The sequence below is a fragment of the Gymnoscopelus braueri genome (genome assembly GCF_963280865.1).
Source record: "Gymnoscopelus braueri genome assembly, chromosome: 17".
In the NCBI taxonomy this organism is placed as follows: domain Eukaryota; kingdom Metazoa; phylum Chordata; class Actinopteri; order Myctophiformes; family Myctophidae; genus Gymnoscopelus; species Gymnoscopelus braueri.
Genome location: NC_137617.1, coordinates 31,660,854 through 31,687,534, shown reverse-complemented (window position 1 = coordinate 31,687,534; position 26,681 = coordinate 31,660,854). Strand labels below are relative to the sequence as shown.

At 41.4% G+C, this 26,681-nt stretch overlaps 1 protein-coding gene across 1 annotated transcript; it reads right to left on the bottom strand.

The window, feature by feature from the left end:
* Positions 1 to 5,964: 5,964 nt before the first annotated feature.
* Positions 5,965 to 16,353, bottom strand: LOC308105084 (uncharacterized protein; the record flags this gene model as incomplete). The annotated part of the gene is made up of 6 exons (XM_080455716.1): positions 5,965 to 6,098; positions 10,901 to 11,326; positions 12,402 to 12,464; positions 12,943 to 13,103; positions 13,456 to 13,564; positions 16,285 to 16,353. 6 exons carry the CDS (start codon positions 16,351 to 16,353, stop codon positions 6,072 to 6,074), a joined length of 855 nt encoding a protein of 284 aa, XP_080311842.1. The 3' UTR covers positions 5,965 to 6,071.
* Positions 16,354 to 26,681: the final 10,328 nt, after the last annotated feature.

Below are 26,681 nucleotides of genomic sequence, written 5' to 3'. Positions count from 1 at the left end.
GTGGGGGTGATTAAGTCCCGCCCCGGCCCCCGCCAAAACAGCTGGGACTGGACCTAACCTCGCGTCACCAGTCTTTCCACCTCAGACTGGACCTATTCATCAATGTGAATCCATTCCCTGTAGACAGACGACAGACGACCCACCCCCTCCTCTTTATTGTACATATTTTTGGGCGGTGAAACCGCCCCTATAAGTGAGGTTTGGATATTTGTACAACAAATCCTGCACTATGATTGGCCAAAAATGTACAAGTGAGGTTTGGATATTTGTACAACAAACCCTGCACCGTGATTGGCCAATCACAGTCTATTCAGGACTGTGATTGGCCAGTGTCACATGACACATGTGCATAGCCCCTATATAAGAAACAATAACGTAAACTTTTTTTTAAGTTATGGTTTCTTCCATCATAAAGAGTGTTTCAATAAATGTATTTATTTTTTGTACATGATTGGTTGACTCCATTCAGTATTGTGATTAGCTAGCAAGACACTGCCCACTTCACACAGGGTGTGATTTCTTTTATTTCCTCATGCTTTTTTTGTATGTAATTTTTATTTTTCCATGCCCCCCCCCCTTTTTTTGTACATATTTTTGTATTTTGTCATGCTTTTTTTGTGTACACATAGTGGTATTTTTGGGCGGTGAAACCGCCCCTATAAGTGAGGTTTGGAAATTTGTACAATTATCTTGGGCAGTGAAACCGCCCCTATAAGTGAGGTTTGGAAATTTGTACAATTATCCTGCGCTGTGATTGGCCAATCACAATCTATTCAGGACTGTGATTGGCCAGTGTCACATGACACATGTGCATAGCCCTATATAAGAAACCATAACTTTAAAAAAAATCAAATTTGTTTTTTTAAAGTTATGGTTTCGTCCATCATAAAGAGTGTTTCAATAAATGTATTTATCTTTTGTACATGATTGGTTGACTCCATTCAGTATTGTGATTAGCTAGCAAGACACCGCCCACTTCACACAGGGTGTGATTTTTTCTGTATTATCTGTATTTTCATGTTGATTTTTGAACTGTTTGGTTGCTACTATATATGTCTATGAAATTAATTCAAGGACCCCAACGGAAACAAGTCTGCAAGGACTTTTTTGGCCGGACCTTTTAGACAAAAGCATCATAAATGTAACTGTGTTGTTTTACATTCTTTTGCCTAATAAAAATGTCAATCAATCAATCAATCAATCAAAATGCGATTTTGCCATGAAATAGGAGTTTTTAGGTACGATTCAGAGTAGCAGTCTAGCAGAAAGAGTTCGGTTTCATTGGTTCCCCATGCCTTGGCCACCAAAACATTGTAGGGTGCAGCACCCTATTGTAGAAATAGTCTGTTACAAGTACAAGTTCGGTATTCCAATTTCACTTGAGTAATAGTACAAAAGTATTGGCATCAAAATATACTTAAAGTACCAAAAGTAAAAGTACTCATTAAGTCATTATGCAGAATGTCCCATTTCACAAGTTCAAAATGTATACAATACAGATTGTGAGCTTGTAGATCAGCTATTTTAAAATGGCAGTAATAAATATAGGGCTGAAGTGGTTAGTGTGATTTGTAATAATAATCAAAATCTACAAAGTAACTAGTAACTAAAGTTTAAACATAATTGTAGTGGAGTAAAGGTATAGCCTAATATTTGCCTCTGAGATGTAGTGGAGAAGAAGTAAAAGTACAGAAAATTGGAAATACTCCAGTAAAAAAAAAAAAAACTCAAACTTGTACTTAAGTACAGTACTTGAGTAAATTTACTTTGTTACTTCACACCACTGGTCAAATGTTACTCAACTGCAAATGAAAGTTGCTCAGTCAAATATGTACTTGAGTTAAAGTACTGGAGTACTTGGTTATAAAGCAGCACTATGTAACTTTCCTCTTCTACCCCGGATTTAAACCCGGTTTTCCTGTTTAAGCGCGGTTACCATTGAGCAAATTTTGCTTGCTCAGGGGATAAATTGAATCTTGACCATCAGGTAAAAATTCATGTCAGATCCTGTGTCTAGGTGAGACATGACCTTTGACATGATCTAAATATCTCAATAGAAGAGCAGGGAGACAAAATATAACCACCCCAATTGTACAAGTACTATTGTATTAAAATACTCTACCACAGTGGTTCTCAACCTGTGGGTCGGGACCCCCAGGGTGACAGTGAAGTGACAATTTAAGGAACTTTAAGACCTTTTTTAATACCTTAAAAAAATATATATATCCTGCATCAAAAGCAGTCAACAAACTATACTTTAACTATACATAACTATTCTTTTCAATATAATTTGTCATTGTCATTTGAATTAAATTTAAAAATGTACCCAAATAAAATCTAAGATGTTCCAAAAACACAGGCCATCAAATTGACGTATCAGATAGGGTTAGGGTTAGGACTTAAGTGGTTAATTCATAATTGTCACTCTCTATATAAATCTAGTGGACTAAAAAGTACTTAGAAATGTAGTTGAGTGAAGGTCAAGTATCCAAAAATACAATACTCAAGTAAAAAGTAAATGTACTCCATGGTCCACCACTGAGGACTGCCATTTGTTGTGTATTATGCAGTGGTTCCCAAACTTTTTTGCTCAACACCCAAAAGAGAACCCAAACAAGTGAAAATAGCAGATCTACAAGCTCACAACGCGTCACTTCACATCGCGTTGTGAGCATGTACATCTGCTATTTCCACTACTACTTAAACTTTTTATTCTTTATTTATGGAAATTATTAGATTGTTTTTATTCATGAAATACTTAATACTTAATCCAAACATGGGGTCCCGACCCACTGTTAAGGAAACAGAGTATTAATGTGTTCATGTGCTTCTTCCACAGCTCCTCGAGGAAGACTCGGAGTCAGAGGAACAGCCATAGTATCATCATTGTCTGTAATCAAACAGACAATGTTTCTTCATAATTTGGTTGACTGAGGCCTATACTGTATGAACCTCAAATAAAATTCATGGCATGCAAACATGTACAGTAGCTTCTCTTGTTTTTTTGTGGTGAACATGCTGCAAGGCCAGGCAGTTTTATTTGTATATAGCTCATTTCAACAAGACTCATGCTACATATCCCTCTTGATCACTTGACTATAGAGATAATGTGTACCGATTAGCGTGATGTTTGGACACCATTTTTAGAGTAATATTTTAAAAAAGTGTGCCGAAATCAGCCTCCTGGTGGCGCTATAATAGGGCAATGTAGTGTGGAATTCGTTCCTCAACATAGTACAAATCTGTGTGCAAAGTTTCACCGCAATCGGACGCTGCATTCATGATTTGCGGCATTTTGTTGAAAACTTTAGATGTCAATGTTTACCAATCAGGAAGGAATATGAAAAATCTAACAGCTGTCTTGTTCACATGACTATAGAGATCATGTGTACCGATTTGCGTGAAAATTTGGATAACATCTGAAGGAGTAATATCAAAAACTGTGCTTTACATAGGTTGGCCTCCTGGCGGCGCTATAAAAGGCAAATGCAGGGCAAACGTTTTTCTTTGGCCTCTAGGGAGGGCGCATACAAATTTTTTACACAGATCGGTGCACCAAAGTATCACATAATATTAATCCAAGTATACAAATGATACAAAATACCAAAACAGTACATTCATATCTTCTTTCCTTTCTTTTTCTATGGAAATAACAACACGATTTCCAAACAAATTTCACCCACTTTTTGACTTCTGTAAACCTGTGATGTGACAATAAAGCTGATTCTGATTCATTCGTAGTAGGCTACAGCCAAAAGTTAGGCTAAAACCATAACTAGAGTTGTCCCGACACGATACCTGGGTCGGAAATGTGTCCGATACTCTTTTATTTGGTCATATCCGAATCGGCGAGTACGCCAGTCTATGCACCGATCCGATACCAGTGGTTGACACTAACGGTTGCCCGACTGCCCGTGGCAGCTAAATAAAACTTTCGGGCAGGTGGAGTTTGCTTTCAAGTTGTTGCACGTTTGAGTGGGGACAAAACTATCTTTAGTTCGCTATAAACACAACACGAGATATCTGTCTAAACACCTGAACCTCGCCAGAGCGCTCTGTCTCCCCCCTCTCTCGCCCTCTCTCCCAATTATAATTTGAGGACAGCCATGTTTTTAGAGTGGATAGGGAATACAGATCTTTAATGGCTGATGGTAGAGCATTCCACATTTTGTTGGCAGTAGTAGAATGGAATTTCCCCATGTTTAAAGGAGAACTAGGTCAGAGGAGCTGACTGGTGTAAAGCCCAGTCCACTAGTGATGGGTCGTTCATGATCTATTCGTTCAAAAGAACTAGTTCATTGCTGTGAACGTAAACGAGCTCGTTTGCGTCCTGAAACTATTACGTTAACGCTATCGTTCATGCCCCCATCCCCTCCCCCCGTACACAGGACGGGAGAACGGGCTGTATGCGCGACGTAATAATAATGCTCCCGCGATGGTGTTTTTCACTAGAAAATAACGTTACTGAACGAGAACGTGAACGAATCATTTGAACTAATCATTGCCGTGAACGTGAACGAAATCGTTCATTCACTGAAATTAACGTTTTTTACCACCACTGCAGTCCACACGTATACTAATTTAGTTGCAACTTGCAAAGAAATTGTAGTGGTCTGGACTGACCAGTTGCAGACCGGTGCAATTTGGGGATAATGGTTGCAAGTAGTTCCAAGTGGTTGCAGTTGCAACTAGTTGCGTAGGTATGGATTGCATGGCTTTATGCCCATGGGCACCTCTCACTCTAGAGAAGTAGACAGGTACTGTACAGGGGCACTGGATGATACTGGAGTACTACGGTACTCCTTGCCTGGCCGCGTCGTTGAAGGGGAGTGACCAGTTTGTGGCTGGGGTGGTGCATGTCTTTAATGATAAGTTGAGCTTGGACTATAACTATACCCCATTTCTCGTACAACTTCTGGAGGGAGGGAAGCTCCCCCTCTGCTGACCACACCCAGGGACGCGGGAAGTGGGGTGCTGAGGGTGCTGCAGCACCCCTGGTGGTGGGGAAGAGAGAGAAAAAAAAATTGAAAACATTTTGAATATTTTTTTAGATTTTTTTATTTTTGTAAATTAAACAAATATATATCATTTTTAAAGTCTATATACACACTTATATATTAAAACAATGATGTATTTAACTTTGGGGAATAAAATATTTGTTGAAAAAGGTGAAAAAACGTGAAAAATGTGAAAAAAATCGCGGGACATATGTGAAAGAAAATCGCCCCCGCCCAGCACAGCCCCCCTTGCCATAAATGACTTCCAGCGTCCCTGACCACACCACCTGCTTATCATCATATAATAATATTTTTCTTATTTGCAAACATACATTGATTTGCATGTTTGCATTTCAGCACACCGCAATTAATTATAACTATTATTTAATTAATTAAATAATAATAATAAAAAGGATAAGGCCATGTTGCCAGTGGAAATCCCTATTCTGGAGGAACTTTGTGTTGTGCATGGAGAGACCCTTGTTCAAACTGCCTGTTGACAGACAGTAGAGATGCGCGGATCGCGGTTTTAGCCGCGGTTGCTGCAGTTAACCGCAGTTTGGGTGGATTCGGGTCAATCAAATATAATTATTAATTAATATCGGATAAACCGCGGGTGAAATATTGCGGTAAATAAATTAATGACATCTAATATATCTATCCATAAAATAGCTAAATCTCTGCATGCTTGTGTCTGTGTGAGTGTGTAGAGCAGCCTCTGTGCGATGCGATCACAAAATGCATTGATTTAGCTATGGAATGTCGGTGTGTCTTTTTTCTTTTTTATAAACCGGTGCTGCTCTGCTGCGTGTTCAGCGCAGCAGAGCAGCACCGATCGCATCGCACAACTAATACTAAAACTAACGGGAATACCAGAAAATAATAATATTTTGACATACGGGAAAAGCGGTTGGTGCGGATGCGGATATTTAAATTGGATAATATAATTATTGCGGTTGGATAACGGGCGGATAATTAATTTGTACATGCGGATTCGGGTGACGTGAGAGGCCATCCGCGCATCTCTAACAGACAGGCTTGGAGTGTAGTGTGTTTGTCCTTGTAGTCCTTGTTCTACTGTAGCACACACGTGGACTCCTCCTGGTACACACACACACACACACACACACACACACACACACACACACACACACACACACACACACACACACACACACACACACACACACACACACACACACACACACACACACACACACACACAGAGAGAGAGAGAGAGTGAGAGAGAGAGAGAAGACATGCATCAGTTAATTTTACATACACAGGAAAGCATTTCCATACACATTATAATCATGAGCAGGATCTCTAGCTTGTCTACAGCTTCTACAGACATCCCACCTCTCCCGGAAGTTCCGGGAGTGTCCGGGAGCGGACGCTAATTCCCGGGAGCCTGCGCACATGAGACTGCACACATGAGGCACACACAGACCGGATCTGCAACCTGCAATGCCTTTTTTTTTTTTCGGTGCCAGCCGCTCTACATTTGACCATGTGTGTGTGTCCGTCCGTCCGTCCGTCCGTATGTGTGAGCACGGCAAAGAAGTAACACATGCACACACATGCACACACACACACACACACACACACACACACTGCACACATGCTCGCATGCACACACACACACACACGTAACATGCGGTCGTGCAAGGCGCACCGTTTCAACACATGCGCCACTTACAGACACACACACACACACACACACACACACACACACACACACGTAACATGCGGTCCTGCAAGGCGCACCGTTTCAACACATGCGCCACTTACAGACACACACACACACACACACACTTAACATGCAGACCTGCGAGGCACACCGTTGCAACACATGCACCACTTAAAGACATGCACACACAGGCTGGCGCACACGCACACACACACACACACACACACACACACACACACACACACACACACACACACACACACACACACACACAAAACGACCGATCTACAATGTGAGTAAAAATTATTAAAAGTAAATAACGTGAGTACAAATATTTAAAAGTAAATACCTTGAGTGAAAATACTTAAGAGTACTTAAATTGAGTAAAAATACTTAAAAGTACTCAAAATGAGAAAGAAATACTTAAAGTTGAAAGAAATAGTAAAAATACTTAAAAGTTGAAAAAAGAGCAAACTTACTTAAAAGTTGATATAAAGAGTAAAAATACTTAAAAGTTGTAAAAATTTGTAAAAAATAATTGACAGGAAATAAAGTGATTAAAAATACTTTAAAGTAAATACATTGAGTAACAATACTTAACAGTACTTAAATTGAGTAAAAATACTCAGTAGTACTTCAAATAAGTAAAAATACTTAAAGGTTGTTAAAATGAGTACAAATACTTAAACATAGTTAAAATGAGAAATAATACTTAAAAGTTGATCAAAAGAGTATAAATACTCTTTTAGTACCGCCTCAATACCAGCACCCACACATCAAATAGAGTAGTACCGTCTGAATGCCAGCGCCCACACATCAAATAGATTTATACCGCCTTAATGACAGCACACACTCATCAAACCGAGTAGGCACCGCTTACTCACACTAGATGTGATTTTTTTTTTACTTCTTCTTTGTTCTCATTCATCGCTGAAGTGTCAATCTGACAAAATGAATTAATGTCATTCGCTTTGGGAAGAGTGGGCGTCTAAAAGTGACCAACCACTGGTCTCAGCAGAGACGGAGAGAAAAAATATATATACACAGTACTCAAGAAGTTACCCGTGTCTAAAATAATGACACTTTTGCCCGTTGCACTGTATGTAACAGTGACTTCTCAATTGCTCATGCAGCTCACGGAGGCCTTAATGACTGCAAAAGGCACGTCGAGGTATGTTAAGCTGGCAGCATTGTTGATGAAGCTCAGCTAAAACACTTATGTCCTCTTTGTAGCTTTGATTGAATACTTTATCAACAGTTTGCAAAAAAAGCACAGCACAGCGCAACTGCTGCTGCTGTTGCCAATTTATTATCTACATCAATTTTGATGAGATAGATCAAAGCTAAAACGTGTGGCGAATGCATTCAAATAGCCTAGTGAAATTAGAAGATCTACAAGCTCACGAGGGGTGTGAGCTTGCCTTGTAGATCTGCTCATGGCTTTAATAGCTACACTAATGATGCCCAAATAACTAATACTCCAGGCTGAAAGAGTTTAAAGTGACTGTATGGGTATAGATAAAGATCTGTTTAAGTGCTTGTAGATTTGCTAGATAACTGATTCAGTGTATATTGATCAAATAAGAGATGGAATGGTACTTGGGAGAGATAGATAAAGATCTAGTTATGTGCTTGTACTGTAGAGCTATATTGGTCAAATAGAGATGGTAAAATCAGGCAAAAATAAGAATTAAATAACATTTAAAAAATATATAATTAAAGAAAAAAACGAATTAATTCTGGAAAAAAAGTACCAAAACCCGGGAAAAAACGTGTGTGCATGCGCGTGCACCTCCCGCAAATTATTTTCTCCAGGGTGGGATGTCTGCTTCTATACAGTATGTCATTCATATCAATGTTTTCCAATGCATGATTGTGTGAATGAGCATCATGTATGAAATGTGCAGAGAAAGTTGGCTGACCTGTAGTCACCCTCAGCTCCACGCTCCTATTCTCAACTAATCACATACACACTTCACTAATAGCACATTAAACATCTAAACAGGGAAGTTTACTTCATTTACTTGTTTGTTGTGTTGTGTCTGTCATGATGCTGCTGCTGCTCTTTTAGGAATTACTGCTCACCCTCCACTACCCAAGCTATCACCTGTTGTTTTGGACCTATACTTTTATGTAGGCCTACTATGGGGGGATTCAGAAGGCCCTAATTTAGTAGGGGAGATGTTTATTTGTTAGGATCCTCATAAGCTGTGCCCTAAAGCACCACTAGTCTTCCTGGGGTCCACATATAAAAACAATACATACATTTAAAAAGACAAAACATAAAGAAAAAAGAAAAGTACATTAAACTTTATAGTCCATATACAAAATAATTTTAAGAACATATATAAGACTAATTAAAATGCATTAAAAACAATCTAGAACATCCTACAACAAATGTAATGTAGATGTAGTGTGCTCCACACATATAGCTGCATGCGTGTGTGTGTGTGTGTGTGTGTCATGTGTCCCCCCACAGCTATCAACTTCTTTTTTTCACAAAAAAAAAGAGAAAAGAAAATGCTGTCTCTTTTTTTCCCGACCGGCTTTGATCTAGCACCTCACTCTTCCTATTGTGTTGCGCTATCGTCATTGTGTATTGGCTGCATGCTTGCCTCTCACCGCAATGACCATTCTATTACTGGCTACAGTTGCGCTCTCAACTCGATCAACTAGGTGTCAGACAAGCTAATACACAACACATCCTTGTTCTTTGTAAACTGGCTGTAGGTGTGAAATAAGGGGGGCTCGGGCTGCTAAAATCATGATAGAGATAGACTGACTGACCAGGGATGATTACTGCAGCAATATAAAGAGCGCAAGCACAAACGATACCTCTGTGGAATCAAAGTGCACCATGGCATGTGTGATCATGGATTCCAATAATCGAGGTGAAAACATGCAATTTTATGTCATTGTCAATGTCTCTTATTGTAGGCTGCTACAGTTAGGCTAGATTTCATATAGCTGACATCTCGCCTACTGTGTTAGAACAGCATTTACTTGAGTAAAAGTAGAAAAGTATTGGTATCAAAATGTATTTAAAGTACCAAAAGTAAAAGTACTCATTATGCAGAAGGTCCCATCTCACAAGTTTTCAAATGTGTAAAATGTATACAAATCCTTTGAAAATAGCAGATCTACATGAAGCTCACGTGTGAGCTTGTAGATCTGCTATTTTCAAATTGCCAAAGTATACTGTATAAGTGGTTTTGTAATAATAATCAAATTCTACAAAGTAACTAGTAACTAAAGTTATCAAATAATTGTAGTGGAGTAAGTATTGAAATACTTGGAAATACTCCAGTAAAGTAAAAGTACCTCAAAATTGCATCTCAATTCTTCTATATGGTATAGGTTTTTTTAATACATTTTTATCCCACGGTTTTGTAACCCTTATTTTTCACCCGGTGCCAATTTTCTAAGTGATCCTGGGCGCTACGCTCCCCTCACCAGCCTAGGGAGGCCAGGGCTCATGCCTCCTTCAATGAGAGCCAACTGACCTTCTTGTCACCTGACAGGGAGTTTCCCTGGTTGGAAGTAGCGCGTGGAAGGAACACGTTATTCCAACCAGTTCCCTTCTCCTCCATCAGGCGCCGCGGCTGTCATGGGGGAGGCGGTATAGCGACCAGGATTACTACATGTTTTTGTGAGGGTATTAACTACCTTGAGAGACACGGGGAGAACATGCAAACTCCACACAGAGTAGGCCCTTTCGCCAACCCCACCTAGGGTATGGGCGCTGATGACACGGAGGAGAAGACACGCCCCCAGCGCCCACAGCGTCCCCGTCGGGAATCGAACCCAGGATCTTCTAGCTGTGAGGCAACAGCACTACCGACTGCGCCACCATACCCCCTATTATTATTATTATTATTAATGCATGTCATAAAAGGTTTGGGAAACACACACACTTCATTTAGATTAAATTCTTTAATCAGAGCTACTTAAACAATTGTCATCTAACAACACATTAAAGTGCTTATTTTAGTTAAAGTCTAAAGTCTGAGGTGTCCATAAGTCCATTTGGTTACATGTGTGCGCTATTAGGAGCTACACCAAAACGGAATGTGAGAGTCATGACGTCACAACTTGGCCACGCCCACCATGACGTCATCATTGTCCCCCCACTATTTAACCCCTTCGGCGTACCTGGTGTGTGTGCATGTGTGCTTGCAGGTGTGCGTCGTGAGCACATGTATTTTCCTCTCACCAGTTCCTTGACTTTCGTTTCACTCTGGGGCAGCGCCTCGGTCGTCTCCCTGACTTTCCTCTCACTCTGGACCAGCTGGTTGGTCTTCAGGGCCTCTGCCGTCTCCTTCAGTTTCCTCTGACTCTGGGGCAGCTGGTTCTCCTTGGGTTCCCTCTCACTCTGGAGCAGCTGGTTGTTCTTAGTCTTCAGGACCTCTGCCGTCTCCTTGAGTTTCCTCTCACGCTGGAGCAGCTGGTTGGTCTTCAGGGCCTCTGCCGTCTGCTTGAGTTTCCTCTGACTCTGGAGCAGCTGGTTGTTCTTAGTCTTCAGGGCCTCGGTCGTCTCCCTGAGTTCCCTCTCACTCTGGAGCAGCTGGTTGTTCTTAGTCTTCAGGACCTCTGCCGTCTCCTTGAGTTTCCTCTCAAGATCGTAGTTTTGAGCCTCCAGCTGGAAGGAAGGAATGAAGGAAGGAAGGAAGGAAGGAAGGAAGGAAGGAAGGAAGGAAGGAAGGAAGGAAGGAAGGAAGGAAGGAAGGAAGGCTCTGTTTAAAAAGCCCAAATGTCAGTTTCACACCAGCAGAGGGCAGTCATAGAAATCCAAAGTAAACCATGATCTCCACCACTGTTTACATTTGAATCTCTCTAGTGACAGATGACACAGAAACTCACTTTATTTGGCTGTTTATGAAATTATTCAACTTTGGAACAAACATCCATTTGCATTCAAGGATGTACTGATTAGGATTTGGTGTTCAAAGATCAGAAGGTCACTTTGATCACAAAACACATTTCATACATTTTAGTTATAACTTCCATTTGGTTAAAAATACACTTAACATATTGTATTAAATTCTTTCACAGTCTGCTTGACATAATATATGAATGTGGACAGACAGAAGTAAATGCAACTTGTTGGCAGAGACATACATCCGTGATAGAGTACCGTATGTCTAGTATGTGTCTCTAGATACAGGTTCAGTGGGCACCTTTACCCTTCAACTTCTTGTTCATGCCCATAATGACTGGATAGCCACAGGTTGTGTGGCAATTAATATTAGGCCTTAAATGTCAAATGTTCAAATCATGTACCTACTTTACATTACTTCAGACAATTTTCTAAATTCTTTATTTATTTTTACATTTTAGAAGAAATGGCCCATTTAAGAATCGAGGTGCTAACTCCTCCTGGACCTGTGAATCAAAAGTTTGAGGGTGCTTTTAATTAATTGGTTATGTGTCTTGCTCATCGACACATTGCCAGGACCGGTAATCGATCCTGGGACCTTTTTAGCCATTCAGCTATGGCTGCCCTAGCCTATTGTGTGCATGAGATTACTTACATGCACTTGTGCGTGTGCATGCACATGTGCATTCATGTGTGTGTGTGTGTGTGTGTGTGTGTGTGTGTGTGTGTGTGTGTGTGTGTGTGTGTGTGTGTGTGTGTGTGTGTGTGTGTGTGTGTGTGTGTGTGTGTGTGTGTGTGTGTGTGTATGTGTGTGTGCACACATGTATTTTTCTCTCACATGCTTAATCGTCTCCATGAGTTTTGTGTCTTTCTGTTGCAGCTGAATGTTCTCCACCCGTAGCTGAAAGAAAGAAAGAAAGAAAGAAAGAAAGAAAGAAAGAAAGAAAGAAAGAAAGAAAGAAAGAAAGAAAGAAAGAAAGAAAGAAAGAATAAAAGAGAGAAAGTCAGAAAGTCAAAAATGTACTATCATTTCAAAAAGAGTTCTGGCTCTGTTTAATAGAATTAAGCTATTAGTCTCTCTTTCTCTGTCAGGAGAGGACATAAAACTTAAGGATTGAAGCTTTAATTTTATTACTCACAAAAAGTGCAAAACAAAGATGATCAAATTATTGCACCATATGGCGTAGGGTGAACACAATGTTTGCATATTTGCATTTCATCTTAAATTATAAAATGGATTAAGTAAATATAGAAGCCTCCTTGCTTTATGGTTTCCTGATGTCATTAACACCCTAGAATGAACACTGCTGCTGATACATTTATATTAATTAAAATGAGTGTGATTGTTGTCAAACCAATGTTTCATTTTCATCTCTCACCTTCATCACATCAGACTCTGTCTGGTTGGGAGCTTCACTAATGGTGTCATATTCTGAAGCGTACGCCATTGGTCCAGGATGACTAGTCTTAAGCCAATCAGAGACCTTAGCAGGTGACAATCTGTATAAACTCTCTGTTTCAGATGGTACTCCTCCACTCACTGGAACAGAAGAAAACACACAGCAAGACTTTTACAATGATAATAATATTACAAGAAGAAAGACCTGCAACTGATCATCATTATTATTATTTATATAAATATCAATAATTGTGATGACGAATACTCCTCATCCTACTACTACAACTACAACAACAACAACAACAACTACTACTACTACTACTACTATTACTACTACTAATAACTAACAATAACAATAACAATAACAATGATAGTAATAGTAATAATAATAGTAATAATAATATATAATGCATAATTGCATGCTGTTAGTATTTACACATTTAGAATTTATTTATCGCTGAAAAGAAGAACAATCAATTACATTGATACTCACTACTTGGAGGACAGTATTCTATGCTCTTGCTTTTCTTGGCAGCTGGCAGGGTTCGTTCTTCTGGCCCCGTCTCCAACTCCAGGGGGTGAACACAATGTTTGCATAAAAACTGCCCACAAAAAGTTCGGAAATGTAACTTTGGTCGATTATTTCTCCCCTTTAATAATACCAATTGGTATAGTGTTTTATATATTTTTTATCGTTGATCACCTTTACAACGAGGTACAGCTTGGGCTTTCGTGGAATGAGTAACACAGTTAAACGCGTGAGTAACGCCCCCCAAAATGTTGCCAAAATCCCCCGATATGCTTCTGTTGGTAATCGCTCTCGTTTTGAGCGACCTGTCAGCACACACTTGCTGGCAGGTGTGTGTGTGTCTGAGCATGGGTTCTGCAACTTTGCTGAGTTTGTGTATGCTCCAAGCAGCAACACTGCCCCCATGGAAAGATGCCACGTTTGTCCCTTCAGGATAAGGGCTGTGCAACAGGGCAAGTGAAGCTGGTGTTCTGTTCTGTGAGACTGGTCAAAGTTATGGCGGATTCACACTATGGTCCCGGGTGCGCACCCTGGACCACTTGGCTGATGTTGTGATAGTGTGAACGTTGCGCATCGTTCCCCGAAACGGATCACCGTACCGTACCCGAGACCACCTCCGGAGGTAGTCTCGGATCCGGATCATGCGTACTGCGGTACGGAACGATGCAATGTGAATCCATCCATACCAACAGGAGGAAGTGGACTGCTAATCATATATCATTTATATATTTTTATAATGACACATTATTTTAGCTGGGTTATACCTTCTCATAGTTCTACTTGAATGTTGACAAGAAATAATAATCCCGCTAGTGTTTGAGTAGCGCGAGCAGTGAAACAACATAAACAAAAAAACACATGTGTAGCGAACGCTGCCACTAGGATAAATATGCCAAGGATTAGTCCGTGACGTCACTGCTAAAATACCAAGGATGCATTAGTGACGTCGCTATCATATTGATAATAACAGAGACGCGAGAGACGACGTTACATTTTGAGGTTTCAAAGACCAACGCACACACTGCTTTGGTTGTGTATTGTTGTTATTATTATAACTCAAGACAACGTCAGGAACACAGTCAAACTTTATTATTCACTCTACACTCTGACAAGTGAGTCTTCTTCTGTGAATGACATTCTCTATCTCGAAAAAGCCCCATAGTCAACAGCGCCCCCATGAGGCACATATTTACCATTACTGTTAAATTAAATGGTCTCGGGTGCGAAAGAATCTTGGCCAATGTGAATACTGGCCCAGCTGGGAGAGGCCAATCGTACTCGGGAACGGTTCGAATCAATCGGACCCAGTCTGAATCCGCCCTTAGACAACAACCCAGGAAGACTGGTTCCTCACCCTTGCTTCACTGAGGAACCATAGGTTTTCTTCCAGAGATTTACAGGCAAGATTTGCACAACGGTACCAAAGACAGATGTCAAAGTTGCAGGACCCATGCTCAGGTGCCAGTCACACACCTGTGACTGGCACACACCTGCCTGCAAATGATACCCGGACTGACATCAAATAATATGTAATCTGCATAACGGAACACCAGCTTCACTTGCCCTATTACACAGGCCTTATCCTGAAGGGACAAACGTGGCATCTTTCCATGGGGGCAGTGTTGCTGCTTGGAGCATACACAAACTCAGCAAAGTTGCAAGACCCATGCTCGACTGGCACACACCTCTCAGCAAGTGTGTGCTGGCAGGTCGCTCAAAACAAGAGTGATTACCAACAGAAGCATATTGGGGGATTTTGGCAATTGTTTTGGAGGCGCTACCCACACGTTTAACTGTGTTACTCATTCTACGAATGCCCGATCCGTACAAGCTGTACCTCGTTGTAAAGGTGACTAATCAACGATATTATTATATAAAACACTATACCAATTGGTGTTATTAAAGGGGTGAAATAATCGACCAAAGTTAAGTTTCCGAACTTTTTGTGGGCAGTTTATTTGCATTTCTTCTTAAAGGGTCTACACCATGAAAATCACTTTTTTCTTGGTTTTTTGTATTTTTTGGGGTCCCCAGTGTCTCTTGTACCCAAAAAAAATAAATTCAGTCATTCCTTCTCATTTCATGGATTTCCAGAATGGGCGTGTCTGAACAGGCGATCTCAGAATGGAAATGTTTATGATGTCACAAACATTATTGATGGCAAACCCAATGTTAAATGAAAAGTGCCCGAATCGCTCCGAAACTTTTTCTACCCCCCCTAAGTGGGGGTCTACGAACAAATACTTCGGGCTCGGATTTTGGCTCCGCCCCCCGGAAGTGGGTGAAACAGGCACCTCAAACACTTGGTGGAATTGTTCAAAAATGTTCAAAGTGTTTTTTTTTCGATTTTGTATTTTTCTTAGATGCTTCTTTTTATGCAGACTTTTTCCTTTTTTTCCCCTTTTTTAAAATAATTTTTTAAAATATTTTTTTGTATTAACAGACAGAATTGCTCAGTAGCCCCCCCCTGCCCAAGAGGACGTTTTGGTATTGCAGCTGAAAGCGCTGTATAAGCCAGAGACAATTGACTTGGGATGAGTATATCTGAGTGATGATTTAGGCTCAAACCTTTTGAAAAAGGTTTGAGGGACATACACCATATGATATTAAATATCAAATATTTGTTTTAAATTCATGGTGTAGCTCCTTTAAATAATAAAATGGATTAAGTAAATATAGAAGCCTACTTGATTTACAACCTAGAAGGAACACTGCTGCACACAAAACACTGATACATGTCAATTCAATTGAGTGTGATTGTTGTCAAACTATAGTTTCATCTTCATCTCTCACCCTCCTCTTGGGAGCTTCCTCCACCCTCCTCCGGGAGCTTCGGAGATTCCTCCTGGGAGCTTCACTCATGGTGTCAGGTGACCATCTGTATAAACTTGCAAGACATTATTTTACAATGATAATTATACAAGAATAAGAAATACCTGCAACTGATTATTATTATCTATCTAATTATTATGATAATTTAGGGCAGCCGTGGCCTAACGGTTAGAGGCGTAAGAACCCCTGACTGCTTCAGTAGAGCTGTTCAGTGGCCAACAGAACTACAGAAAGACCCAGCTAGAAGGGTTCTGCTCAATATGAAAAAAAAAATTTGGACTTAGTTGGGGACTTAACTAAGTTAACCTGTGTTGTTTTTGTTGATCACTCTGTTTCACATTCATTTAAAATTCACCACCAAAGCAAGACTGCAAGTATTACCAACTAAGTAGAATCTGACAATCTGACAAAATGTTTACCATCTAGTGCAAGAAGTATAAACATTCAATAGAGCTATCGGAATGGTCCAATGGACTAGGAGGTTTAGTCAGAAGCGCTTTTTAGTACTTTTCATTGGTTCAACATTTGTAAAACCCACACACAGACGTAAATGGTGTTCAATGGCACTGATATTTTTTTTTAATAAAAAAGGTTGAACAATGGAGATGGCTTTTCGAGGTTTTTGCCAGTTTGTGGCGGGGGGCTGCAGAGGCGTGGGGCCCTCCTCACTGCACATTGTTGTCCTCCCCTCATCGGGGAGGTGGGATCCGTGCTAGGGATTTTGCTGCGCCCCCCCCTTCCCCCATTGAAGCTTTACCACTTGATAACTATCTTTTTATTTTCTGTATGTACACTGTTTTGTATGTAGGTCTGAGCCTGTTGTAGTCTTGTCTAAATGTAAACTGAAAAATTGCTAAAATAAATGATTATACAAAAATGTAATACAAGGTCAACTGAAAAAAAAAAAAAGATGGAGATGGCTCTTTTCTGCCCGACAGCGACGATATATTATTATTCTGCATGTGGTTGTATTTTGTACTTTGATGTAATTTGAATTCTAATTGCATTATTGAAAGAATAGTAACTTTTCTCTGCTTACCTGCCTAAGGTGTGAATCAATAGTCCTAAGCTTCAGTCCTCCAGGCTTAACGTGCACTGAGATCTGATCAACAAGAAACAAAGTCCCTTTGTTCTCCAGCTCCTGTGTCAGTTAGGCGGGCAAATGAAAGTTCAAATGGTGATACTGAAATTTGGCGCAAATAACCTTTATACCCAGAGATGGGAAAAGTACCGACATTCTGTAGGGCTACTCGAGTAAAAGTACAATTACTTGTGTAAAAAACGACTTTAGTAAAAGTAGAAGTACTCATTGAAATCATAATGTTACATCCCATGGTATGTACTGTATGTAATGTGTCCTGTCTTATGCAAGTTTAGTGTGTGATGCCAGACAACTGACTGTGTCTGCAAATTCTATGCAAATCTAGTGTGCTATTCCCGACCGGCTGATGGCATCCAGTTCTCTGTCCATTCCATTGGTCCGTGGCTCTCCAGCGTGGTGGGCCAATCAGAGAGCACCTTCAGTTACCATGTGGTCGATTGGTGGGGACATCTCAAGCTACTATGGACCAATCATGACTTGTCTCATCCTCCATATAAGCTGACTGTTGTTCATGTGTAGAAAAAGGACTCTCTCTCTTTGCATCTAGGCATGTCCAGGTTTGGACATGCTGTTTCTCTCAGGTCCAGGTTTGGACATGCTATTTTTCTCAGGTCCAGGTTTGGACATCCTATTTCTCTCAGACCATGTTTGACCTTATGACAAGGGTAGGCAAGGTAAGCTTGGGGAGGCGACATTCTGCACACATGTAGGGTTGTAACAATAACTTGAGTAAAAGTAAAAAAGTACAGGCTCTGAAATGAGTAAAAGTAAAAAGTATTTTTACAGGATGTTTCTGTGCAAAGCCAACTGTAACATAAATTGAAGGCTATTATACTTAAGAGATCCCCACCAAACACACATCTTAAAACTGGCCCAGGATTGGTTTACAAACTGTGATGTATCATGCAAGTAGACCCGCCTCTTGAAATCTAATACAGCAGTGGTTTTCAACCCTTTTAGACTGAGTACCACCTCAGAAAATATTTGTCTCGTAAGTACCACCATTATGACTGATGTTAAAATAAGACCTAACCCACACATTGGCAACATACGGCCAGCCCTTGGACCATCTCAATCCGGCCCTCAAAGTCCTCAAGGAAAAACGAAATGACCCCCCAATAAGCTAATCTTAAAAGGCAGCATTACTGTATGTTAATGATTTTTAGGGAAATTAATTTAACAACACTCCAATTAATTAATACATATGTACCATTTGTACATACCTGCATCCATATTCCATCCGCATGTTCTTAAATGTTTATAATGTGACAGTGACAGTCTGCCATGGATCCATATTTATAACATAATTTAATGGGCCCTATTTTGTGTGGCGTCTTATGGCTTATGAGTTATGACTAATCTTATAAGGATTATTATTATTTTGAAAAACATTTTAAAATAGTGGAAATGGACGATCTACAGCAACGCGTTGTGAGCTTGTAGATCGGCTATTTGCACCATTTAAAAATGTTTTTCAAAATAAAAAATATTATTATTAAAAAACAGTCATAACGAATAAGACTTATAGGGAATATGTCTGATAATGTGAGTGATACAGTACAGCTGTAATATATATATATATATATATATATATATATATATATATATATATATATATATATATATATATATATATATATATATATATATATATATATATATATATACAGCTGTACTGTATTACACACATATACAAACATATATATATATACATACACATATATGTATATGTATATATATATATATGTATATATATATATGTGTGTGTGTGTGTGTGTGTGTGTGTGTGTGTGTGTGTGTGTGTGTGTGTGTGTGTGTGTGTGTGTGTGTGTGTGTGTGTGTGTGTGTGTGTGTGTGTGTGTGTGTGTGTGTGTGTGTGTGTGTGTGTGTGTGTGTGTGTGTGTGTGTGTGTGTGTGTGTGTGCATATATATATATATGTGTGTGTATATATATATATATACATATGTGTATATGTATATCTCTGCTGTCCGGCAGGAACCAGCTAACTCCCAAAACATGTTTTACCAACACACAGACGTAAAGGGTGTTCAATAGCACTGGTTTATGGAAAAAAATATGCAAAAGCGGAAAAATTGAGTTAGCTGGTTTCTGCCGGACAGCAACGAGATTATGTATAGTAGCCACCCATTGTAGCCAAACCGGGAGCAGTACTGGCAGCGGACGTAGGGGGGTTTTCCGGTTTGAATGGGAAACATGGCCACAGGCTGACTAAATAAGCGATTTAAACGGGTAGTTTGACTCCGGACCTAAAATAGGTCCGCCGATTCTGGTTGAGAACGACATAGAACCTCATCTCGGAGCTGTATAGCGGAGCGAGAGGTTCTTTATGGAGCTAGGTTTCATATCGTAAATATTAACTTTGACCAAAGTCTTGCGTTTATATTCCACGTGTTCTTGTTTACATTTCCTAAGTGGTGCTGGTGACGTGAGGTTAGTTTTACAGACCAGCGTCCTGCTGGCGGCATCAACACAACACTTCCTCTAAAAACAAGGAAAAACGATAAAAAATAAAATAAGAGAATCTTGTAATATATGTATAAGATTAGTCAACACAGTTTTATTTTTTTGTCTAGTTACAGGAAGTAGGTGTGTGTTAGCTGTAGTATACAACCCTCGTAGACGTATTTACGATTCTGACGTCTTCGATTGAAGACGTCAGAATCGTAAATACGTCTACGAGGGTTGTATCCCAGCCAGCACGCCCACGTGGGACCCATATGGGCCCAATGCGGGCTACTTGGGTACCAAGTGGGCATGGGCTTGAACTGGGCAAATTATGAGGGTCCCAGGTGGGCTGCATGTGGGCTAACTGGGCGTGGGTTGGAAGCGGGCAAGCACACGTGGTTCCCGCGTGGGCTGCATATGGGCTAACTGGGCGTGGGTTGGAAGCGGGCAAGCCCACGTGGTTCCCGCGTGGGCTGCATGTGGGCTAACTGGGCATGGGTTGGAAGCGGGCAAGCCCACGTGGTTCCCGCGTGGGCTGCATGTGGGCTAACTGGGCATGGGTTGGAAGCGGGCAAGCCCATGTGGTTCCCGCGTGGGCTGCATGTGGGCTAACTGGGCGTGGGTTGGAAGCGGGCAAGCCCACGTGGTTCCCGCGTGGGCTGCATGTGGGCTAACCGGCATGGGTTGGAAGCGGGCAAGCCCACGTGGTTCCCGCGTGGTCTGCATGTGGGCTAACTGGCATGGGTTGGAAGCGGGCAAGCCCACGTGGTTCCCGCGTGGGCTGCATGTGGGCTAACTGGGCGTGGGTTGGAAGCGGGCAAGCCCACGTGGTTCCCGCATGGGCTGCATGTGGGCTAACCGGCATGGGTTGGAAGCGGGCAAGCCCACGTGGTTCCCGCGTGGGCTGCATGTGGGCTAACCGGCATGGGTTGGAAGCGGGCAAGCCCACGTGGTTCCCGCGTGGGCTGCATGTGGGCTAACCGGCGTGGGTTGGAAGCGGGCAAGCCCACGTAGTTCCCGCGTGGGCTGCATGTGGGCTAACTGGGCGTGGGTTGGAAGCGGGCAAGCCCACGTGGTTCCCGCGTGGGCTGCATGTGGGCTAACCGGCATGGGTTGGAAGAGGGCAAGCCCACGTGGTTCCCGCGTGGGCTGCATGTGGGCTAACCGGCATGGGTTGGAAGCGGGCAATCCCACGTGGTTCCCGCGTGGGCTGCATGTGGGCTAACCGGCATGGGTTGGAAGCGGGCAAGCCCACGTGGTTCCCGCGTGGTCTGCATGTGGGCTAACCGGTATGGGTTGGAAGCGGGGAAGCCCATGTGATTCCCACGTGGTGTGACTGGTTAACTGCTGGCTAACTGACATGTACATATGGGCTAACTGGGCATGGGTTGGAACACACACACACACACACACACGCGCACTCAATCACTCACTATAAATCGTATAATGTGTAAACAGATTTGTTTTTGTTTTTTGTTTTACCACTGCCAAACTAAACACTAATGCCAAAAACAGCCAATCTACAAGCTCACAAAGACGGACAAACTATTCAACCCCATTTTAAGTTGTACTATATCTTCCTCTTTTACCCCAGATTTTAACCCAGTTTCCTGCACAAATGCTGACATATTTTACCATTAAGATAGAGCCTGTCTGCTCAGGGGATGATTTCAATCTTGACCATCAGGTCAGAATTTGTGTCAGATCCTGTGTCTAGGTGAGACATGACCTCTGACACAATCGAAATGTCTCAATAGAAGAGCAGGGAGACTAAATGCAACCACCCCAATTATATATATAGTATAAATTATATTGTATGAACATACTCTACCATACAGATTGGACATTACATTGTATTTTTAAGTATTTAAGTATTTGTTTTTATTTATTAGAGATGGCCATGGCAGGTTAACTGTTTAACTGTTAACCGTTTAACTGGTAACCATTTAAAGGATCCCTGGCTAATAAACCAATGCTTGTAGATCGGCTATTTTTGGCAAAGAGGTTTGGTGTAGAGAGGGGAAAAAGAGCAGACCAAGTACAAGTTTACTAAGGGTTTAAGTGGTTAAAGCCCAACTCACTTTTTCTTAGATTTTAGCAAGTATAAATGTGTCGTTTGTGATAGGGAGCAATGATAATACAATTTGTTCATAAGCTTGTGGATTCAGAGCTTTCTGCTTTATTTCAGTTACATGTGCTGCTTCAAGTCAAACTACATTTGTATTCTCCAGTTCAAGTCCAGACTAAATCCCCTCCCCCTGACTGCCTGTTAATGGCCCTATCTGAGTGTGACCCTGTGGGGGTCACACACAGATAGCAACAATGGAACAATGGGTATTCAAATTATCACTTCAAGGCATGCCAGACTAGTCTGGGTTTGGAGGGGTGGGTGGTTTAGTTTATTTATTTCTTTAAAGTTTAGTTTTAATTTTTTATTATAATATGGATTAGTCAGAAACGTTTTTTTTTTTAAATAGCCGATCTACAAGCTCTTTTTCAGATAGATTGTTTTAGTTAACTTTGAAAATACACAATCCTGTTTCAGTTAGTTATATTTTTTGTAAAGCCTTGTTTCTTGGCTTAGGCAGCAGTGGGGACACACATATCTTCCTTTTAGAAAGACAGAGAGTCTTTTTTTAAAACATAATGAAAACAAGAAGTACAGTTGGAGGGGGTACAGCATTGTGTTAAACAGAGCTGTGTGTGTGTGTGTGTGTGTGTGTGTGTGTGTGTGTGTGTGTGTGTGTGTGTGTGTGTGTGTGTGTGTGTGTGTGTGTGTGTGTGTGTGTGTGTGTGTGTGTGTGTGTGTGTGTGTGTGTGTGTGTGTGTGTGTGTGTGTGTGAGAGAGAGAGAGAGAGAGAGAGAGCTCGGGTGTTCATTTAGAAAGCCGAATGTTTACATCAGCACTGGTTGTTTATAAAGGCTGGTGATGTTTGCTTTAATGCAGTATTACACACTTTACTTAAGACAGGCAAGGCCATTGTATTTAGTTTTCAGTTAGTATTTTATTGTTATTTATTTATTGTTTATTTGCTCAGGCATTTCTAAGGACAGCTAAAGGTCCTGCTTGCTTTGGGTCCTAAAGGCCCCCTCTGTTTGTCCACTAAATTCAAATTTAAACTGACAAAGGACTCAAGGAGCAAAGCAGAGAGGAGGATTGCCTTGTGATGGATTTCTGCTTTCATAACTAAGTAAGTAAATATTTAAATGCAGTACTGATCTCTTTAAGTAGTAGATTGTGCATTACTCTGTTCTCAAGCTAAACTTTATTTTCATGCTGTTTTATGCTGCTCAGTTTGGGCATTCTTCCTGCTTGTCTTGGTGAATCATTGTGTGTGTGTGTGTGTGTGTGTGTGTGTGTGTGTGTGTGTGTGTGTGTGTGTGTGTGTGTGTGTGTGTGTGTGTGTGTGTGTGTGTGTGTGTGTGTGTGTGTGTGTGTGTGTGTGTGGAAAGTTTCATAATTCTATAATTTCTAACAGTTGGCTTCTTGTCATTTCTATTAGGAGGACTGAAGAACACAAGGATGCAGAAGAAGGCTCTCTCCAAGTGGTTCACTGGGGCTCGTGATAGAGGTGGAAACAGAGTTTGAGCTCAGAGACAGCGTCCACAACTGGATGATGCACCACCCCAGTAGACAAAGTCTCTGTCTCTCTTTCTCTCCCCTTAGCAGCACAATACTTGGTTGGTTCTGTCACTGGGGATTTAAACAGAAAGGCTCAAGAGACACCCACGTACACATAGGGCCCAGATTCATCTGCAACATGAAACTGGATCTCAGAATCCCTCTGCCCTGTTACATGGACAATTGAAGTTTTTGATGCACCTCTTATACACCATTTTTATTCTTATATTTTGTTTCTGTTAATAGTCTCTGTGGAGCATTGTCAGAATATTATGTTGCATTTTTGTGATTTTATGTATATACTGTATGTACACTTGCACGTGTAATGTGTGTGCCTTCTCTTCCTGCACCTTTACACTACTGCTATATTTATTTCCATTTGTATTTTCATTGTATTTTCATTATCTTGTAATATTGTTTTTAATAAATTTGTCAAAATATATATTGTCTATTTTCATCCTGGTAAAACTGAAGACGTGTAAAATGTTATACCAAATTTTTATTTTAGGTGTGTTTACAAGAATTAACACGGTTCATGTTTGCTGCTTAATCTATTTTATTTATATTTAAATCTTATTAGGACCCACGTTGGAAATCAAAGGAACCATTGCACAAACAAACCCAGTTAGGACCCACCTCTGTCCCATATAGACTTGCCTAGTTGGGGCCCACCTGGGGCCCAGGTAGAACCCACCTAAAGCCCACATGGGCATCCCAGTTGGGACCCACCTCGGTCCCACATAGACTTGCCTAGTTGGCGCCCACCTGGGGCCCAGGTAGAACCCACCTAAAGCCCACATGGGGCCCATGTGGGGCCCAGGTAGAACCCACCTAAAAGCCCACATGGAGCCCACGTGGGGCCTAGGTAGTACCCACGTAAGGCCCACATGGGCATCCCAGATGGGACCCAAGTGGACCCCGCTGACATGCCGACATGGGGCCCATATGGTTTAGCCCACCTTGAAACCATATGGGACCCACCTAGGGCCCCGGTGGAACCCACCTAAAGCCCACATGGGGCCCATGTGGGGCCCAGGTAGTACCCACCTAAAGCCCACATGGGGCCCAGGTAGTACCCACCTAAAGCCCACATGGGGCCCATGTGGGGCCCAGGTAGAACCCACCTAAAGCCCACATGGGGCCCATGTGGGGCCCAGGTAGTACCCACCTAAAGCCCACATGGGGCCCATGTGGGGCCCAGGTAGAACCCACCTAAAGCCCACATGGGGCCCATGTGGGGCCCAGGTAGTACCCACCTAAAGCCCACATGGGGCCCACGTGGGGCCCAGGTAGAACCCACCTAAAAGCCCACATGGGGCCCATGTGGGGCCCAGGTAGTACCCACGTAAGGCCCACATGGGCATCCCAGATGGGACCCAAGTGGATCCCGCTGACATGCCGACATGGGGCCCATATGGTGTAGCCCACCTTGAACCCATATGGGACCCACGTGGGCGTGCTGGCTGGGATACAGTGTCACTCTGACACTCTGACGTTGCACCAGCGAATGTATTCATGAGTGCTTCATTTGAGAGAGAGAGAGAGAGAGAGAGACCCCCCCCAGTGGGTCCCAACATGATTTTGGTGGGGTCCCCAGATGACAGTGAAGTGACAATTTAAGGACTTTTAAGACCTTTTTAATACCTAAAAGACCATTCTTGCATCAAAAGTAAACTATACTATAAAAACTGGTCGAACATTGGCCAAATTGTCAAATGATATAAGAAAGAGGCAAACATTGCGAAAATAGACAATATAAGCTCACAGGAGGCATTGTGAGCTTGTAGATCTGCTATTTTCACAACAAAATATAATGCCTCAACCCCTACAATTCCAAGTGCTTGTTAGGGTGGGGAGTCTCAAATAGGATTATTTTGGGAGATCACTGCCTGAAAAGGTCGAGAACCATTGAATTAGACCACATGGTTTTCAAATGATGTGCTGACACACTGGTGTGCCTTGGAATTTTCTGACTACCTCACATTATTGCAATACTGTATGCAACTCCACAAAAGTTGTTATTATTATTTTTATATGAGTACTTTGTGCACACTCATTTCCCAATACAGAGGCAAATTCTACACATAAAACATATATTTTAACCACTTTCGACCTGGCATCCATATTTTGGATGCCAAGTTGTGAATGCATATGCATGTGATTGCATTGGATACAGTATGTCCTATGTCCTATATGACCAGTAGGTGCAAATGTTGGATGATGATGAATAGCCAGAAGAACATGTTTATGTGTAACCCGGAGGCCAAGACCGAGCTGGTAGAGGTCATCAGCCATAGAGAGAGCTGCGTTTGTCACCTTGCAGGTCAGCTGTGAAAAGCTGACCTTTTTCTTCTGTATTTCGAGCTCTCTGCTCAGCTTTCCAGTACATTTACTCAAGTACTGTACTTTTTACAGTACAATTTTGGAGGTATTTTTACTTTCCAGTTTTCAGTACTCAACTCCACTACATCTCCGAGGCAAATATTGTACTTTTACTCCACTACAATTATTTGAAAACTTTAGTTACTAGTTACTTTGTAGATTTAGATTATTATTACAAAACATACATGAACCACTTCAACCCTATATACATTTCGGCCATTAGAAAATAGCCGATCTACAAGCTCTCGCGACGCATTGTGAGCTTGTAGATCTGACCGGGTCAGCGGTCAGTAGGACACTCCGCCGGTCATCAAATTATTGGCTTAGGAATGCGACAAAAACAAAATAACCTCCAGAAAATAAGCAATTTTTGGGGTTAACTACTTCTTTAAAGCACATTTTGATACCAATACTTTTGTACTTTTACTCAAGAGTATAACAGATTTTACAAAACCAAGTGGGGCATGCATTCACAACTTGCATCGTTCCCGAGTAGACAAGTGCCCTGCGTGCACCTGTCTAGTAATCGTACAGTATATTGGCAAGAGCATAACAAAAGCTATTATGGCACATATGTTATTTTGCCATGTGGTCATTGTATAAAAACATTGATTTAATTGTATAATTGAAAGAATAGTAACTTTTCTCTGCGTACCTGTCTAAGGTGTGAATCAATAGTCCTAAGCTTCAGTCGATCAACATGCACTGAGACGTTATTATGGAAATCAACAAGTCTAAACATTAATCATTAACCTGCTGTGAGGAATAATATCTGACCAAAGTCC